This window comes from Lontra canadensis, unplaced genomic scaffold, assembly GCF_010015895.1.
Source record: "Lontra canadensis isolate GAN:19392208 unplaced genomic scaffold, GSC_riverotter_1.0 scaffold118, whole genome shotgun sequence".
Classification (NCBI taxonomy): domain Eukaryota; kingdom Metazoa; phylum Chordata; class Mammalia; order Carnivora; family Mustelidae; genus Lontra; species Lontra canadensis.
The window spans coordinates 1,026,431-1,046,582 of NW_022631112.1; the positions used below are offsets into that span (position 1 = coordinate 1,026,431).

At 42.1% G+C, this 20,152-nt stretch overlaps 1 protein-coding gene across 6 annotated transcripts in view; it reads left to right on the top strand.

Annotated features, from left to right (window-relative positions):
- Positions 1 to 1,186: 1,186 nt before the first annotated feature.
- Positions 1,187 to 20,152, top strand: part of TCP11L1 (t-complex 11 like 1) — a 35,035-nt gene continuing 16,069 nt past the window's right edge. The window contains exons 1-6 of one of the 6 annotated variants that reach the window (XM_032841008.1): positions 2,117 to 2,229; positions 3,155 to 3,251; positions 4,415 to 4,602; positions 15,455 to 15,587; positions 17,076 to 17,196; positions 18,263 to 18,483. In XM_032841008.1, the coding sequence (XP_032696899.1) occupies positions 4,440 to 4,602; positions 15,455 to 15,587; positions 17,076 to 17,196; positions 18,263 to 18,483 (638 nt within the window). In that variant the 5' untranslated portion in view covers positions 2,117 to 2,229; positions 3,155 to 3,251; positions 4,415 to 4,439. Of the gene's footprint in view, positions 1,366 to 1,943; positions 2,063 to 2,116; positions 2,230 to 3,154; positions 3,252 to 4,414; positions 4,603 to 15,454; positions 15,588 to 17,075; positions 17,197 to 18,262; positions 18,484 to 20,152 lie in introns of those variants that run through there. The other 5 variants (XM_032841004.1, XM_032841006.1, XM_032841005.1 and 2 more) reach the window with 5 other exon arrangements.

The following is a 20,152-nucleotide window of genomic DNA, read 5'->3' on the forward strand; positions in this document are numbered from 1 at the left end:
TGCTGTCCTCAGCCTTCAATACTTTAGGAATAACTGCCCACATGTTATCTATTTAGTAGTGTTTGAAAGCACTAATTTCACATCATCTTGCTTTTCTAGATATTTAAATTTAACAAGTTTTATAAGCTACAGGTAGGAGACTCGATTATTACCTTCATTTTGTTTAATTAAGGCATGCATGACTTATGCTCAGTCTTATAGCATCTTTACAAATGAACAGTTAAGAATCACATAGCTTTTATTTTTTAATTTTAGGTACAAAAACGATCTCTGTTCACGTAGTTTGCTATCGTGCCGCTAAAAGGTAAGAAAAACGTGGGGGTTTTTTTGTTGTTGTTGTTGTTGTTTTGTTTATTTTTTGAGCAGCCTCCAGTCCAGTGCCCAGATAATCACGGCCCCCACTACCTGTGATGAGTGAGATGAGGCTCCAAATGGGCTTGTCTTAGCACGATATTTTTTTTCTAGAAAACAGTTCATAAAATGCACCAAGTGCTCACTGTTGTTTATGTTACCTACACGGAGCTGAACCCACATGGGAACCATCCGTCCCCTTGCCTCGCGTCTCTTCGGGCTGAAGTCTGGCTCTATCGACAACGTGTAGCAACCACTTAGATAAATGAGAGGACCCCCAAACCAAAATCAATCTGTGCCGTTAGTGAGCCTGGGCTATCCAAGCGGTTGGCATGGCTTTTTTTTAAAACAGCCCAAATGAGGCAGAATAATAATCTACGTGCAGCTACAAAATATGAGGATAATATTGATGTTTGAAAACCCGGGCAGGGAAGGCTTTGAAAGAGGTTGCGAATAAGCGGCCTTTTTCTTTCATTGGGCAGACTCCGCGCCAGTTCTACCACGTGTTCCTCTCCCGCCTCACACTCTCAGTGGCGGCGCCCACCTTTCCGTACGAAAACATGGCGCCGCCCTGCGTGGGGCGGGCACGACCTGTCTCCGAGCCACCGCCCGCTTGAGCCCCGTCGGCCGACTCGGAGCCTACCTCTCGCATCTCCGTACGGAAACATGGCGCCTCCCGGCTCGAGCCCCCGCCCACCGAGCCCCCTCAGCCCGCACGCGACCGCGCCTCCCGCTTTTCCGTACCAAAACATGGCGCCGCCCTACGAGGGGCGGGCGCCTCCCGGCGAAAGAGCTGCCTCCTCCTTCCCGACGCTTGAGGAGCGGCCACACTGGCCGCTACCCACCGAGCCTGGCTCGGAGGACCGCCTGCAGCGGGGCGAGGGATGCAGCCTCGGAAGGGCAGAGGCTGAAGCGTCCCGTGCTCGCCGCGCATCGCTCCGCGCCTCCGCCGCGGCGCCGGCGGCCGTCTCATTCCCCGCCCGAGCGGCAGGAGGGAGGAGAACTCCGCGGCAGGTGAGGGAAGGGGACGCAGAGGCTGGCAGCCCTGCGGGGCCCGCGCGGGAGGCGCCAGGTGGCATTCCCGGGCATTTCTTCGCCCCGCTCGCGCCGGTCGGGTCCCGTGCTGTCGGGTGGAGACAAGGGAGAAGCAGGGGCGGCGGCGGGGTGCGGCGTAGAGCGGCCTTTGTCCCGCCCCTCGAGGCCATGCTCCTAGCGCGCCCCTCTTCCCTCGCTTGCAGCCGGCCCGCCACTCCCTCGCCGGCCCGAACAGTTGTTTACAACGGAATCCGGGCGCCGAGAGTGAGTGGCACTGGGGGCCAGAGGGAGCGGGTCCCGGCGTCGGTGGACAGAGCGCCTTTCCTTTGCGGAGAGACCCTATCTGCTGGGGAGTGTCTTGGGGCGCCCTGGGCCGAGCGTGTAGCTCGGATGGAAGGTCTTTCGGGCCAGTGCGAGGAGCCTCCTACCCCGGTTCCCTTTTCGGGCGGAGCCGGAGTTGGTGATTGTTGAATGAATGAGCACGCTGTAAGCAGTCGGTGCTTCCTGTAGCCCAGTAATTACAGCTACCATTTGTGGGAAGCCTGTGGTGTGCCAGCTGCTGTTATGCACATTCTGTCGTCTCATCGTCCCCCAAATCGAAGAAGTAGGTAGCTGCATTTTACAGAGGAGGAAACTGAAGTTCCCCAGCTAGTAAAGAGCCAAAATTGGAACCCAGGTACGTCTGAGACCAACGCCCATCCTTCCCACACACGCTGACATCACAGAGATGACACAGCTGTCAACAAATACTTAACGGGCTTCTGTTTGGAAGATAGGCTTACAACGGATGGAGCGGATTGGGAAATGTGGTTGGTGCTGGGCACGAAGAAGTTAAAAATCTAGGTGAAGAGTTGTGTGTGTGTGTGTGTGTGTGTGTGTGTTTTAAATAAAACTAGCAGTTTTACAGGCTCGCCCCAACCCATCTTTCCCTCTTCATCACGTGCCACTAGTTCTCCTGCTCATTTTCTTGTGCCTTCACATTTGCCCTCTGAGTGAAATGCTCTCCCTCTCCACCTCCTCTCTCACTCTAGTCATTTTTTAATTGGGTGAAATCCTCTCTTTTCAAAAGAACAGCTCAAATGTCACCTTTTTCGGGAAGGTTATCCCAGCCTTCCACCAGGCAGAATTCTTGTCTCCGTCTGCTGTGTTCCCTTAGTGATTTCTTCATGCCACCAAGACTTAAGCTTCAGCCTGTTTCCTAGTGAGCATGTTTCCCTCTCCAGGCCTATTTAAATAAGTATAGATAGATAGATAGATATAGATTAAGATACAGAATTTTTTAAAAGATTTTATTTATTTATTTGACAGAGACACAGCAAGAGAGGGAACACAAGCTGGGGGAGTGGGAAAGGGAGCACCAGGCTTCCTGCCGAGCACAGAGCCAGAGTCAGCTGGACTTGGGGCTCGATCCCAGGACCCTGGCATCATGATCTGAGCCGAAGGCAGATGCTTAACGACTGAGCCACCCAGGGGCCCCTAAATAAGTATATTTTGAATTGGATTTAAGGCAAGGATGCATGCCAGATGTTCAGTAACTAGCCCAACAGGAGTTCAGGGAAAGGTGCAGACATTGCTGGGAAGTGTCCTGGGAGGAGTAGGACTTGAGCTGAATCTTAAAAGGATGGGGTTAGTTTACTAAACTGAGCGTTGGAGAAAAGCATGCCTTCCTCCTCACTGCTCAGTAGGAGTTACTTCATCTTTTCTGAGCTCATTCTCAGCATGTGAAGAGGATAAAATTAGAAGTGTGTGTGTTTGTCCTTTCTCATAGAATATGCTGGCAATGTTATCTTTTGGTTTGGAGCATATCCAGAGCCTAATAGGATTTAGGACAGAGGAGATGGGTGTCTGGAGTGGGATGTTAGAAGGTAAGGGGAACTGCATTTAAGCAACCTTCATATTAATAATACAGGCCTGGGGGAAAAAATGCAGGCCTGAAAATGTCAATTCCAGTAACTTCATTTTATTTAATGGAGGGATCTGAAATTTCAGATAATTATATCAAGTGATTCTTCTCTGTTTAATGTGCAGAAGAGAGTCTGCCAGACCTTTTGGAAGCAGTCAACATTTCTTTTGATCCTTGGATTACCATCCAGGTGTATAATAAAGACTAATTAGTGTTTATGAAAATGTTTTGTGATCTCCAAGTGCTGATGGTACAAATTCTAATTATTTGCAGTTTTGTGAATGCAGAAACATTGTCTTCTCCCTTAATTAGAAACACCTTAGGAAGAGAGAACTCCAGGGAAAAACCTTGGGAAGGAAAAACTTGACAAAACTTCTACAGTAAAAAGAGGTTATGATTTCAGGCCTTTCTTTTTTCTTTTTTTTTTTTTTAAACTGGCCGAAACCATTGTGCTAAATATTATTGCTGTTCTAACCAGCAACTTAAAAAATTAAAACCCCACCCAACCCCATACATTGTGGTTGTTTGCAACTTCCTCCTTACGATCTTTTCCTGCTCACTGACAAGAAGTTAATAAAAATATTTGCCCCGCATATTCTTACATGCCTTGTGAGATTCTACCTTCTATGTGTCATCTCTAGTCATCCACACAACAGAATCAGGGAAGCGGCTTATCAGCCCAGTCAGTGTATGGAAGCAAAGGTTAAAGCATGGTTTCCAAAGACTTTTCATATCAGCTCTCAGGAATGAAAGTAGTGACGAATTGAATCACTCTTTGATTAAAATAGAAGCGGGCGCTTGGTAGTATTATCTTCCAACAATGTAAAGTCTGTCCTGTTTTCTTTTGACATGGTACTTAGGAGTGTGGGACAAAAATATTCAAACTTGTCACTCTGTATCTGAGGTACAGGTCCATAAATTTGGTAAACCACAAGCGTCATTTTAGAGCTGTCTATTTAATCACTGAGGTAGAATATGATAGCTGGGTAAGAGCTTCACAAGCCCATTCATTTTCACAGGTGAGAAAATTGAAATCCAAAGAGAATAAATGATTTGCCCAGAGCCGTACTACTAGCTAGTGACAGAGCCAGAACATTTGGTTCACTTTTTTTTTTTCTTTCCTAGGAAAGTGAATTAAACTTAATTGAGAATGTCCGAAAACCCTGACAAGCCCAATATAAATGAAGCAGGAAAATCAAAATCGAATGATTCTGAGCAAGACCTTGAAGATGCTGTGAAAGGTTCTGATGCCGCTCTACAGAAAACAGTAAAGTCGGGCTCTCCCAGCACCCAAAGAGTGCAAAGACCTCACTGTAAGCAAATTTGCCTTTGGGTAGAAACCCTATTATCCTGTTTTGAGATGATATTTTGATTTGGCTTCCTTGTACTTGTGACCCTGACCTGGGTTCTAATAATATAACATTGCAGATAACTAGTAAGTTATAATATTTAAGAATAGCAAGTTTCTCAACTGGCAGCCTAGTCACTTGTGGGTTTTCTTTTTTACTGTTTTTTTTTTTTTTAAGATTTTATTTATTTATTTGACAGAGAGATCACAAGTAGGCAGAGAGGCAGGCAGAGAGAGAGAGGGAAGCAGGCTCCTTGCTGAGCAGAGAGCCCGATGAGGGACTCGATCCCAGGACCCCGAGACCACGACCCAACCCACTGAGCCACCCAGGCGCCCCTCTTTTTTTCTGGTTTTTTAAAAAATTTTATTTATTTATTAGAGAAAATGCCCGGTGGGGAGGCAAAGAGCAAGAGAGAGAGAGAGAGAGAGAGAGTGGAGCAGACTGAGCAGAGAGCCCTGCGGGCCCATCCCAGGACCCATAGATCATGACCTGAGCTGGAAGGCAGATGCTTTACGGAGCCACCCAGGCGCCCCCACTTGTGGGTTTTCAATTGCTTGAGAAATTAAAATTTTAGGATCCTGTCCGGAATATTCCTGTCTTCCTGTGGTGTCTGTGGCATTCCACTTTCTCTGAAGTGCTCTGAGAAAGAGGGTGGAGTGCAAATTGTAGCTCTAATTTAAAAAAGCGTCTGAAAAGCCTGAGGCAGGTTCCAGCCAGGACTGTGCTTGTGCAGGTTAAAAAAGAAATAGGTTTTGAATGTGAGTGAGGTCACCACACCCTAACTTCATTGCCTGGGGGCTTCGTTCCCACGAGGCTGAAGGGATTCAGTTTGCTGAATGGTCGGTGAAGTCATTTCAGATCCCTGGCAAGGAGCCGGCCTCACGGATGAAAAGGTGGTAATTTCCACAAGTATTCCCAGCAGTCGCCCCAACTCATGTCTTTTATTAAGAATACTTAAGCTTTTTGATGTGAGTCCAAAAATGAAAAGTTTTAAGAGGGAGTGTCATAGTCTAAGAATGTCAGTGCTGATGTTATCTCTTTAAAGTGGAGGTGATCAGTAGTTCTTCATATTTGAAAGAAATGTGAACATTTTTGGGGTTTCAGGTGTGTTTCTTTTAAAATGATCAAAGTCCTTCCCAGGTAATTTATTAGTCCACACAATACTCTTTTCTTTCTTTCTTTTTTTAAATTAAGGTTTATGCCCAGTGTGGGGCTTGATCTTACGACCTGGAGAACAAGAGTGGCATGCTTTACTGACTGGTCCAGCTAGGCACCCCTCAACAAAGTATTCTTTTTTTCTTTTCCTTTTTTGATTTTATTTATTTGAGAGAGAGAGAGAGAGCTCGTGCGCACTCGCATGCATGCGCCCATGGAGCAGGGGTGGGGAGGTTACCAAGGGAGAGGGAGAAGCAGACTTCCCGATGGGCAGGGAGCCCAACACAGGGCTCAGTCCCAGGACCCTGAGATCAGGACCTGAGCCGAAGGCAGATGCTTAACCGATGCTTAACCACACAGGTGCCCCTCAACATAATATTCTTTTTTTTTTTTTTTTTAAGATTTTATTTATTTATTTGACAGACAGAGATCACAAGTAGACAGAGAGGCAGGCAGAGAGAGAGAGGGAAGCAGGCTCCCCGCCGAGCAGAGAGCCCGATGTGGGACTCGATCCCAGGACCCTGAGATCATGACCCGAGCCGAAGGCAGCGGCTCAACCCACTGAGCCACCCAGGCGCCCCCAACATAATATTCTTATTAGCAAACATTATGGGCCCCATTTTATTGTGGTTTAGTATCACGTAAATTTTGATAGATAATACCAGTAGGTTCAGGGAAACTCGCTGTTGATAAGACTGTCATGCATGTGTTACACCTTACAGAAAAAAATTATTTTTGCAGAAAAAAATCAGGTTCTTCTAGCACCCAAAATGTACAAAGACCTCACTGTAAGCAAATATGACCTTGGTCATACTGGTCTCTAATATGTATAGTTAGAAAGCTTCTGTTGTCTCGTTTTTGTTTATTTTTTAAGATTTTATTTTTATGTAATCTCCATACGCAATGAGGGGTTTGAATTCATAACCCTGAGATTAAGAGTCCCATGCTTTACTGACGTGAGACAGCCAGGCATCCCTGTTTTCTCATTTTCATTTTTTTATTTAAAAAAAAAAACTTTTTTTAAAGATTTTATTTATTTTTTTTCCTCCCAAGGATTTTATTTATTTGACAGAAAGAGATCACAAGTAGAGAGGCAGGCAGAGAGACAGAGGGAGAAGCAGGCTCCCTTCTGAGCAGAGAGCCCAATGTGGGGCTTGATCCCAGGACCCTGAGATCATGACCCAAGTTGAAGGCAGAGGCGTAACCCACTGAGCCACTCAGGCGCCCCAAGATTTTATTTATTTATTTGGCAGAGAGAGATCACAAGTAGGCAGAGAGGCAGGCAGAGAGGGTGGGGGGAGCAGGCTCCTGCTAAGGAGAGGCTTAACCCACTGAGCCACCCAGGCGCCCCTGTTTTCTAATTTTTAAAATGAGGAAATTACACTTATCTCTTAGGATAGTTGTAAAGATTAAATGAATTCATGTAAAGCGTTTAGAATAATGCTTGGCACCTAGTAAATGCTCAATAAATATTAATTGTTAATACTACTGGCATGTCATCTGTTGCGATTAAAGATACCAGGACTGATTGCTGTAATTGGGATGTATATGGCTGACATGATGGTTTTATCACCTACAGTTTCTGATAAAGGAGGATCATTGGTATGAATCTTTAGTCATTCTTTGATTGATGGCCTTGCTTTGGCATCCTGTCAGTCTAATGGCATGACTCCAAATTAATGTCTAGCCAACATTAGACTATATTATCTGAGACTGTATGTAGTTATGTCCTTAAGACAAGAGTACTTATTTTGGGAACCAAGATTTTTAGGGGTCATAGGAACAGCCAGAAAAGTATATCAACATTTGTGTGCATATGCATTTTTTTAGGAAGAAAGTCATGGAAGATTTCATTAAATTTGTTTAGAAGTCTATACCAAAATGATATATAAAATCAGTGCCCTAAAATATTGTTCTGGCTTCCTTGTTCTTCTTATAATAATAGGTAGGCACAGGGCCGTGGGCCTCTGTGTAAAGCTCAGACCCTATAGTCTGGGGACCACATCAGGAAGCCTCACTCATCACCTAGAGCATAAATAAGAATTTATAAAATATGAAAGAAACTGCAGACATTTGAGTTTATAGTAACTGTAAAATCACTTCTGGAATTCTACAAATTAAAATGTAAATAGCCAAAAGATAATCTTTAGCCTTGCAAATTATAATAGAGTAGTATTTTAAGGGCAGAATTGCTGTTGGTAACTGTGATATTGTGAATTATAAAATAAGAAAACTCTGGGTTTTGGCCAGTTCCTGGCAAAGAGCTCCTTTGGAATTTCCTAAGTGATGAGCGCAGGAAAGGTATCTTTTATTATGTTAATGAGGTGACTTCTGGAAAGCATTTAGGTCACCCAAGGATGGGGGCTGGTTCCTAGGGGGACCCAGTCATGATTAATTGAAGGGTTGAAACTTTCTTTTTCTTTTTTATTTTTTTAATTCTAAAGATTTTTTTTTTTTTTTGGAGCTCCATCCCACGTGGCTGGGATCATGATCCCAGCCAAGGCAGTGGCTTAACCAGCTGAGCCACCCAGGTGTCCCAAGGGTTGAAACTTTCAGTCTCATCCCCCAACCTGCAGACTGGGGAGAGGGGCTGGAAGTTAAATCAGTTGTCAATGGCCAGCAATTTTTTTTTTTTTTTTTTTTTTAAAGATTTAAGAGAGGAAGAAAGCGGGAGCCTGGGCATGTGGCGGGAGGGGTGGAGAGAGAATCCTCCAGCAGATTCCCTACCAGACAAGGAGACAACAGGGACCCAGACCCGGGGTTTGATCCTAGGACCCTGAGATCAGGACCTGAGCTGAAATCAAGAGTTGGCCGCTTAACTAACCGACTGAGCCACCCGAGCGCCCTGCCAGTGGCCAGTGATTGAATGTATGCCTATATAATGAAGCCTCTATTAAAAACCCCAGAGGACTGTGTTGGGGGAGCTTCTGGGTTGGTGAACACGTGGTGGTGCTGGGAGAGTGGGGTGCTCTGAGCACGGACGCTCCTCCCCCCTTGCCCCACCCATCTCTTCATCTGGCTGCTCCTGAGTTCTAGCCTTTTATACTAAACCAAGGATCTGCTAAGTGACACATTTCTCAGTTCTGTGAGCTGCTGTAGCAAATTAAGCGAGCAAGAGGAGGGAGTCATTGGAACCTCTGATAATAGCACAGGTGACACTGTGGACTTGGAACCGGAGCAGTTTGTAGAACCCAGCCCCTAACCTGTGGGATCTGATGCTACCTGCAGGTAGATAGTGTCAGGATTGAATGGAATTGTAGGACCCCTGGCTGGTGTGTGACAACTGCTTGCCCGCACACATGTTGGAATTTGGGTGCAGAACCTTTAGTAATGATAGAGAATATTGAAAAAGAAAAAAATGGCTGGCTTGTGAGAATTGGTTGGCCCTAATCTGAAGTGGTGATTTGATTCTAACAATGATGTGTTCCTTAAACACAGAGCTCCTCAGAGGAAGGGTCGGTCAGCTGTAACTTAATGTCCCCTCTGAGATTCTCTACTTCCATATGCTTCTCTGCTCACAAAGCACCTTCTGTGCTGGTGTTTCATCACCTGTTGGCCAGTGAAAGATGCTGTATTCAGATGAAAAGCATCAATTGTTATTCCAGTTAATATTTTCCATTTAGCTTTTTGGTTTATTAAATCAGGTCTTTGTGAGTTTAATTAGTAGATCCCAGGCATCCTTAGATAAAGGGATGACACTAAGGTCTTATATTTTTAAAAATATTTATTTTTTTATTTTTTTTGAAGATTTATTTATCTTTAGAGGGAGAGAGAGAAAAAAGGCACACAAGTGTATGTGGGCAAGGGACAGATGGGGTGAGGGAGAGGGAGAGAGTCTTAGGCAGACCCCATGCTGAGCATAGAGCCCAAGTCAGGACTCGATCTCACAATCCTGAGATCATGACCTGAGCTGAAACCAAGAGTCAGACACTCAACTGACTGTGCCACCCAGATGCTCCTAAAGATTTTATTTTTAAGTAATCCCTATATCCAACATGGGGCTCGAATTTACAATCCCGAGATGAGAATCGCGTGCTCTACTGACTGAGCTAGCCAGGAGCCCCTGTGAATTTAATTAGTGTATCCCAGGCATCCTTAGATAAGTGGATGGTACTAAATTCTTACATTTTGGTTTATTTCAGTAATCTCCACACCCATTGTGGGGCTCGAACTCACAACCCCAAGATCAAGCTGCAGGCTCTTCCAACTGAGCCAGCCACGGTCCCTCCCCTCTTACATTTTTTAAAGCTCATGACTAGACTTTGAGTTATGGTGTGTCCGTGTTCAGTCAGTATTTATTAAGTGCATGCTGTGTATCAGGAACCCAGCAGTGAGCCAGCAGGTCCACACGGTCTCTTTGCTCATGGAGCTTGCTGTCTAGTGAGGAAGACAAAGTAACAAGCAATTTCTACACAGCGCACTAAGTTCTGTGGATAAACTTTACCCTTGCTTCACCGCACTCACTCTATAGTAGTTTAGGTGACATTTGCCATTTGAAAATTTGCAAACACAAAACAGTCAACCCTGTAATTAGTATGCAGTGAACAATTCCTGTGGGTATAGATCTGTAACGTATCCTGATCATATCTTAGAATTGTAGCTCTTATCTCTTTTGATCAGGTACCCTTCATTAATAAGTTTGATTTTAAGTAGTCCCTAAGTTGGACAGTGCCTGTAAACTGGTGTCTGATGTTCTCAGCACTTGGTACAAATGATTTTGTCCCAAGTATGCCCAAAACCCTGTGAACACACTAACCTATAATTTGGAAGTCTCCTCTTTCATAGAACATTCCTTCGGTTGTCTTCTTTTTTGCATATTAGTAAATAGTGGCCCTGGAAGATTTAAAGATTTAGGAGCAGAGGGAGATGGAAAAACAGAATCCCAAGTGGTCTCCCTACCTAGTGTGGGCCTCCTTGCAGGGCTTGACCCCACGACCCTGGGATCACAACCTGAGCGGAAGCCAACAGTCAGATGCTTAACTGACTGAACCAGCCAGGCGCCTCTGGCCCTGGAAGGTTTAAATGACTTGTTCAAGGTCACATTCAAGAGTCTTGGTTAGAGGGAATTGAATTTCTCCCTGACATGCTGTGTCCATTGTGTTTCATGACTAGGTACCATGAGACCAGTGTCTATTTCTCATCACCCAAATGCCCCAAATTGTTGAAAAATGGCAAATTTACTGTGAAAACTGGGTGTGTTTCTGTTTTGTTTTGTTTTTTTTTATAAGTTTAAGATCAGATATTTGAAGATTTTTGCAAAACCAGGGCTAAAACAAAACTTGGAAGCTTTGGTGACAATCCTGAGTCTCTTTAAGTTGGTGTGGCTCTTGATCTTGGGGTTGTGGGTTTAAGCCCCACATTGGGTGTAGTGGTTACTTAAGAAAAATAAAATCTTTTATTTTTTTTTTAAGATCTTTCTTTATTTGACAGAGATCACAAGTAGGCAGAGAGATAGGCGGCGGGGGGGCGGGGGCGGAAGCAGGCTCCCCGCTGAGCAGAGAGCCCGATGTGGGGCTCAATCCCAGGACCTTGGGATCATGACCTCAGCCGAAGGCAGGGGCTTAACCCACTGAGCCACCCAGGTGCCCCTGGAATTTAATAATTTCTGATGCTTGCTGTTGATATGCCACAGTGGAAGTTCCATTTTCTGATAAATGGAAAGAGAAAATATTAGCTTGAATAAATTTAATAATCAGTATGCATACAGCAAATTCCTGCTCAGTGCCTTTGAATTTTTAATTGACTTCATTGAGGTATAATTTATATATAATGAAGTTGAATTTTAAGTATGTATTTGAGTTTTGACAAACGTATTTACAGTTGTGTCACTGCTGCCACAATTATGAGCTGCTAGAACATTTTCATCACCTCCCCAAATCCCCATGTCCCTGGACAGTGAATCTTTCCTACCATTTGATCACAGCGTTTGACCCATTTAATGTACTGTTGAATTTGGTTTGCCATATTTTATCGAGGATCTTTGCATCTATGTTCATCAGGGATGTTGACCTGTAATTTTCTTTTCCTGTAGTGTCTGGTTTTGGTGTCAGAGTAATGCTGGCCTCATATAATGAGTTCCAGCCTTTGGCAACCACTTACTTGCTTTCTGTCACTATAATGTTGCCCTTTTTATGATTTCAAATAAATGGAATTATACTGTATATAGTCTTTGTATCTGACTCGTTAACTTGAGATGATGCTTTTAGGATTCATTTGTGTCTTTGCATGTATTAGTTTATTCCTTTGTTATCGCAGGGTAGTATTCTGGTGTATGGTTACAATCTATTTATCCATTCTGCCGTTGATGGACATTTGGATTAGTTCTAGGTTGTGATTGTTAGGAAGAATGCTGCTATTAACATTTGAGTACAGGTCTTCACATGGCCATATGCTTTCAGTTTTCTTGGGTGAAGACCTAGGAGTGGGTTTGCTGGGTCATGTGGTCAGGGTATGCTTTACTTCATAAGAAACCAAGAACCAATTTTCCAAAGTGGCGGTACCATTTTTCATTCCCATTGTTTATGTATGAGAGAGTTCCAGATGCTCCACATCTATGTCGGGGACTTGGTGTGATCAGCATCTTTCATTTTGGCCATTCCAGTAGGTGTGTAGTGGTATCTCAGTGTGGTTTTAAATTGCATTTCCCTGAATCTAAAAGGAAAAACCTACAGTTTTCTACCTGCTTGGGGCAAAACCCAGTCCTTCCTCCTGGGTTTTTCTCCTGGGTGTCTCTTTTACTACTCACACAGAGTATATTATCAAATGTGTGGGGTTCCCCTCCCCTGCCACCACCAAGCAATTTTCACACCAGCTGGATGTCCTGCACTGCAACTGAATTCTGACACTGTTTACCCACAGATACCATCAGATCTTACAGGTGAAGGGCTTAGTTCCACAGGAATACTTGCCCCCACCCCCAGTCCCTCTTTGGCCACCAGTCACAAGCCTAGGTTGTCATCTGTGCTTCTGACCAGTGGGCTATCGCTTGGAGCTTTCGCCGACCCCTCCATGGATTCTGTTGATTTGCTAGAGTGGCTCACAGAACTCAGGGCGACACGGTTCTCTGGTTTATTAAGGTAAATACAGATGAGCAGCTAGATGAAGAGCTACCTAGGGTGAAGTCTGGGCGTTTCCTCCATGCTGGAGCTTCTGTCTCTGTGGAGTTGGGGAGCATCACCCTTTCTAGTATGGATGTGTTGGACAACCTGGGAGATCTCGGAACGCCCTGCTATTAGGACTTTATAGAGGCTTCCTCGTATAGGCCTAATTAATTATTAACTCCATTTCCAGCCTTTCTAACCTCTTTGGAGAATAGGACTGAAAATTCCAGCCTTCTGATCCTGGCGTGGTCTCTCTGGTGACCAGCCCCCAACCAGAAGCTGTCCACGAGCTCATTCAGAGTCACCTCGAAAGAATAAAACCTGTTCCTTCTGCTTATCGCTTCGGAATTAACAAGGGTTTTAGGAGCCTGCTGTTAGTGAGGGGGTCGAAAACCAAATATTAAAACTAGATATTCCTCATGTTCTTATCACTTAGGAAGTAAGAAGGATTTTAGGAGTCTTCTGCCAGGAACCAGGGGCAGAGACCAACGTGCATATTTTCTGTTATCTCACACTGATGATTAATGATGTTGAATAGCTCTTTGTGGCCTACTGGCCACTTGTGTATCTCCTTTGGAGCAATGTCTCTTCAGATCTTTTGCCTATATTTTACTGGTTGTCGTCTGTTTTTGTGTTGTAAGAGTTCTTTCTGTATTCTGCATACAAGTCCTTTATCGCATGTGTGTTTTGCATAGATTCTGTCCTACCTGATATGCTTTTTCCTTTTCTTTGTAGGAGTCTTTCACAGAATAAAAGTTTTATTCCTTTATCAATTTTTTTCTCTTAATATATTGAGTTTTTTGTATCTTACTCTAAGAAATTTTACCTAATTCAAGATAAAGATTTCACCTATCTTTTCTCCTAGGAGTTTTATAGTTTTAGCTCTTATATTTAGGTCTGTGGTCCATTTTGAGTTCCTTTTTACTTATCATGTGCGGTTAAGGTTGAGGGTCATTTTTGTATATACGGAGAACCAAGTGTTCAGCACTGTTTAGCTAAACTAGTCTTGCCTCATTGACTACATGTATATGTATGTATGTGTGTGTGTATCAGTCTGTTTCTGGGTTCTCTCTTCTCTTCACTGGGTCTGTAGATTTATCTTCATATCAAAAACACTGTCTTGATTGTTGTAGCTTTAAAGTAACTCTTGAGATCAGTTAGTGTAAATCTTCCAACTTTATTCTTTTCCACTATAGTTTTCATTTCTGTAGGTCCTGTGCATTTCCATGTAAATTTTATTTTATTTTATTTTTTTTTTTTATTTTTTATTTTTTTTTTTTTTTTAGATTTTATTTATTTATTTGACAGACAGAAATCACAAGTAGACAGAGAGAGAGAGGAGAAAGCAGGCTTCCTGCTGAGCAGAGAGCCCGATGCGGGGCTCGATCCCAGGACCCTGAGATCATGACCTGAGCTGAAGGCAGAGGCTTTAACCCACTGAGCCACCCAGGCGCCCCTCCATGTAAATTTTAGAATGAGTTTGGCTTTTTCAACAAAAAAACTTGCTGGGGTTTTTACTGGGATTGCATTTTATGAATAGATCAATTTGGGAGAAATTGACATCTTAATAATATTGAAAATTTTTATCTGGGCTTTGATTTTTGGATTTTGATTTTTGGATATTATACTTCGCTAATATTCATGAAGCAAGATTTATTTATTTACTTATTTATTTAGTATTTTTATTATTATTCTGTGGAAACGTTGAAAAGACTTTTTGTTGAGTATTCCCAACTTCCCCTTATGTGACTAAATAAAGATTTTTACCAGATAGGATATGACCAGCTCTTAGATTTAGTTCCTTTTTTTTGGTGAGCAAAAGGAAAAAGTAAAAGAGGAAGGTAAATAATTTTTGAGTAACCTAAGAAGATCTTTATAACTGCTAAACCCTGTGAAAACCAGTGACATTATTTATCTCATTTTAAGCCTAGGTCTTATCCCCATTACAGAAAATTAATATACCTTCTTAATTATGTTCTAGGTCAGTGCTTTTCAAATTATGGTTTCAAAACATTTTTAGTATCACATACAGGGTAGTAGCTTTAGTTTTTTGAGTAGCACCTGATGTGCTAAACTACTTGATTGAATTTTAATTTGGGGGAATTCACTCCTGGCGCAATATTAGTGGTGGCACAAAATGTAAACCTATGATGGGAACAAATGAGGAAATCCTAGATCTGGGATCTCCTTTCTTAAATTTAGGATAGGCTAAAAGCAAAGAGATTAGAAAACACCCCTCTGCTTCTTGGACAATTTGATAGTCTGTGACTTAAAAATCTTACCTAAGTCTCAGTTTAATTTAATCATTTTCACTGACCAGCCATAAGTAAAAAACCAGCTATTTTCAATGTTGGAAGTAGTCTCTGTTTTTAGGTTTCTAGGTTAAAAAAAAAAAAGAAAAAGAAACAGGTAAAGTTCTATTGTTTGAAATTGCCAGAGTATTTTCATAAATAGAGGCATAACCAAAATTATTAGCAGGTACCAGAACCACTGCCTTCTCCTCACTTTAATGGAAATTTTAATCTAGAGAAGCAAATCTCTTACACTGGGTTTTGTTACAGCTAGTCCTCCTCGATTTGTGACAGTAGAAGAACTTCTAGAGACAGCGAAAGGAGTCACTAACATGGCTCTAGCCCATGAAATTGTAGTAAATGGAGACTTTCGGATTAAACCAGTCGAATTACCAGAAGACAGGTAAGGCGGTTACTGAGTTACCTTGTTTAGAGGAACTCTGCCATTTCCCAGTTCTGGAAAGGTCTTCTCCGCTTGATGTCAGCATATTCAAATGTATTTTTTCCTATTGTATGTTGTTGCTAAAAAAAAATCCCTCAGTATGTCTGTGCTTGGAATCACTAGTGTTTGGAAATGGATCTCAGGACCACTGATCATAAATGAAAGGTCTAGGAAATCTGTGGACACCTTCATGTCAGCTTTCCCCTACTGCATAGGGCTTAGCTGTCCTATCTTGTGTTTTCATTGTATTGTTTCATTCATTTCTTGTAAACTATCACATTGTACTATAATTGTTGGTTTACTGTGTTCTTCACCAGATTGTAATCTACAAAGACAAGGGCTGTACGTTATTTTCTATGTCCATAGCACCTGGCACACATCATATTGAATCTAAAACTCTTGAGTGTAAAGTGTACCTTCTAGAATGTATTGTCATAAGAAAGAAAAATCATTGCCCATTTTAACTGTACAATTGTCGTGATAAACATTGGAGGAGGAATGGCTGCTGGGTTGCCGAGCTATGGTGTCACACACATGAGCCTTTTATGACTTTATAGACCTTTCTTCTGTGTTCTGCAAAGATAGTACTTTTTCACATTAATAATGAAGAACTACTTGTTTTGCTCTCACAATATAAAGACTTTGTTTTTTTTTAAGATTTTATTTGTAAGTAATCTCTACACCCTACATGGGGCTCAAACTCCAAACCCTGAGATTATGCTCTACTGACAAGCCAGCCAGGCGCCGCCAGATACTGGTTTTAATGAGATGTTATATGTTAGTGGTAAGAGTTCGGTACCTAATTAAGCAAGTATCACACAGATGACATAGGAATAGGATATTTTCTGGAAATAAAGTACTTCAGCCTATATATGTGCCGAGTTGTTATCTTAAACTGCTTAATCATAAATATCTTAAGGAACTTGGTGTTTTCCGGGAAAATTAAAACAGCTCTGAACTTTTCAATATGCTTTTTAGCCTATGGCACTGTTATGTGCTATTAATTGGCCCAATGTCATCTGTCAAATGAGTTGAAAGTTATTCTGTCCAATGAGTTATTTATTGAAATAAATCACTAAACTTAAAATAAGGCATGTGCTTGGTTTAAGTATATCCAGGAAATCTTTCCTTCATCCAAATAATTTTTTTTAAAGATTTTATTTATTTATTTGACAGACAGAGATCACAAGTAGGCAGAGAGACAGGCAGAGAGAGAGAGGAGGAAGCAGGCTCCCTGCTGAGCAGAGAGCCCGATGTGGGGCTCGATCCCAGGACTCTGAGATCATGACCTGAGCCGAAGGCAGAGGCTTTAACCCACTGAGCCACCCAGGCGCCCCATCCAAATAATTTTTAAAATTTCTCACCCTCAACTTGTAGAATTTGTGCTTTTGGAAGTGATTTGAGGCTCAAATATTTTATTTGCTTATTTTTTTTCCCATTTGATTCCAGTTTGGAGAAGAGAGTGAAGGAGATTGTACATAAAGCTTTTTGGGATTGCTTGAGTGTCCAGCTAAGCGAAGACCCCCCCACATACGACCATGCCATCAAACTTGTTGGGGAAATCAAAGAGGTGAGGCAAAGAGCCAAGTGCTTTTTTGGTCTGTTTGGAGTAGTCAGCTTCTCTGTGTTTCTGCACCAAAAGACTCGAAAGAAATTGAAGGATAAGTTAAAACTTGTACTTGTTGAAATGTGGATTAAGACTATTTTTGGCTCAATGTGCTTTTAAAAATTTGAAACAAGCCATGATAACTTGAAGGCTTTACTTTTGTAAATGAAGTTGTATTTGTCTGTGTGTATGTATTTTTTTAATATTTAAAGATTGAGAGCAAGAGAGCACACGTGGGAGCAGGGTGAGAGGGAGGGCAGAATCGAGCAGACACTGCGCTGAGCAAGGAGCCCAACATGGGGCTCGATCTCACAACCCGATGACCCTGAATTCATGATCTGAGCTGAAACCAAGACTTAGACGCTTAACTGACTGAGCAAACCAGGTGCCCCTGAAGGTTCATATTTTTAGAAAGAATTATTTAAAGAAAACAAAAGTTATTTTACAATATAGGTGGTTTGTAAATAAAAATTAATAAGTGTGGATGTGTTCAATTTATAATGGCCAAAAAAATGATTCAGTCCATGGGATAGAGAAGGCATTATGTAGAAGTTAATTCTTTTGCAAATACCTTTAGCAGTGGTATCAAAGAAATATATTGGTGGAAATTGACATCTATGTTGGCTCAGAGGCTCACATTAATTATGTTTTTTCTCACTTTTAACAGTTTATCTTTTATCTGAGGGACTGCTACATAAACCTTAAATGGAAGATTAAATAACGAGTCTAAATGATTTGCAAACAGGGCACCGGCTGGCTCAGTCAGTAGGGCACGCAACTCTTGATCTCAAGTTTGTGAGTTTGAGCCTCATGTTGGGCATAGAGCCTATTTTAAAAATAAATAAATGATTTGTAAACATGTTTTCTATCCATGATTAAATAAAAGGTTAAAATATGTATCACAGTAACAATTGTATTACAGTAACAACTGATAAGCCCTTATTTGGGTCATTGTGAGTTCCTTTGCATATAATAAAAAATGATGTCTGACTAAGAAACTTTGATTTAACTTAGCTGTGCTCTTTTGTAGACTCTCTTATCTTTCTTGCTGCCTGGTCACACTAGACTGAGAAACCAGATAACAGAAGTCTTGGATCTGGATCTGATAAAGCAAGAAGCAGAGAATGGGGCCTTAGACATTTCCAAGCTGGCAGAATTCATTATTGGTATGATGGGGACCCTCTGTGCCCCTGCTCGAGATGAGGAAGTCAAGAAACTAAAGGACATTAAGGAAATAGTGCCCCTTTTCAGGTATAGGAATCATGTTAATCCCCTTCAGTGTGCTTAAAATACAGAGCCTTTTCTCTTTTACTTTTCTTTTTAGATTTATTCATCTTGGAGTGGGGGGAGGGGCAGAGGGAGAGAGTCTCAAATAGACTTCATGCTGAGCGTGGACACAGGGCTCAATCAGAGCCTGTTTTCAAATTTAGAATTCAAGTGTAGATACATGTGAATTTTTTTTTTTTTAATTTATTTGACAGAGAGAAATCACAAGTAGACAGAGAGGCAGGCAGAGAGAGAGAGAGAGGGAAGCAGGCTCCCTGCTGAGCAGAGAGCCCGATGTGGGACTCGATCCCAGGACCCTGAGATCATGACCTGAGCCGAAGGCAGCGGCTTAACCCACTGAGCCACCCAGGCACCCCGATACATGTGAATTTTTTAAAAAATTAAAAAACAAACATTTTGTAAAATATAGAAAAGTAGAAAGAAGAAAAAAAATCATCCATAATTTTACCATCTAGAGGCAAAATCACTGTTAATCATGTTGATATTTTTTTTGTTTTCTCCCTCAATGCTTTATTTTGAAAAATTCCAAACGTACAAAAAAGTTTAAAAAAAAAAAAGAGAGAAGAAACCATGTGGTTAATACTCATGTATCCTTTACACAGATCTCCTAGGGTTTTTGTTTGTTTGTCTTAAATATTTACATATTTGAAAGAGAGGGAATGTGGTGGGGAGATAGCTTGGAGCCTGTTGTGGGGCTCAGTCATGACACTGAGATCATGACCTGAGCGGAAATCAAGTCAGATGCCTTAAACAACTGAGCCACCCAGGTGCCTCCAGACGTTGTGACATTTTACCCTTAAACCTTTGAGTAGGTGTCTCCCAAAAATGTGGACATTCTTCTATATAATTAAAAAAGAGGGTCATCTTGCTGGTTCAGTCACTAGAGTGTGTGACTCTTGATCTCTAGGTTGTGAGTTCCAACCTCACATTGGGTGTAGAGATTACTTAAAAATAAAATCATAAGCAAGGGGCATGTTGGTGGCTTGGTTGGTTGAGTATCTCCCTTTTGCTCAGGTTAGGATCCCAGGGTCCTGGGATTGAGCCCCACATTGGGCTCTCTACTCAAGCGGCCTGCTCGTGTGCACGCTTTCTCTGTGCTAAATAAATAAAATCTTAAAAAATAAAAATCTTAAAAACAAAACCAAGATATTGAAGAAATTTAACATGAATATAATTCTATTAACTGACATATAATTCATATTAACTTCCTTTGGTTTTTTGGATGTTTATTTTTAAAGATTTTTTTTTTTTTTGGTTTATTTTATTCATGAGAGAGACAGAGAGAGGCAGAGGGAGAAGCATGCTCCCTGCTGAGCAGGGAGCCTGATGCGGGACTCTATCCCAGGACCACCCCGGGATCATGACCTGAGCTGAAGGCAGACGCTTAACCAACTGAGCCTCTCAGATGCTCGGGTGTTTATTTTTAAATATATATAATCATGATCAAATTTATATAATTTTTTAAAAAGATTTTAATTTATTTATTTGACAGAGATCACAAATAGGCAGAGAGGCAGGCAGAGAGAGAGGAGGAAGCAGGCTCCCCGCTGAGCAGAGAGCCCCATACAGGGCTCGATCCCAGGACCCTGAGATCATGACCTGAGAGGCTTTAACCCACTGAGCCACCCAGGTG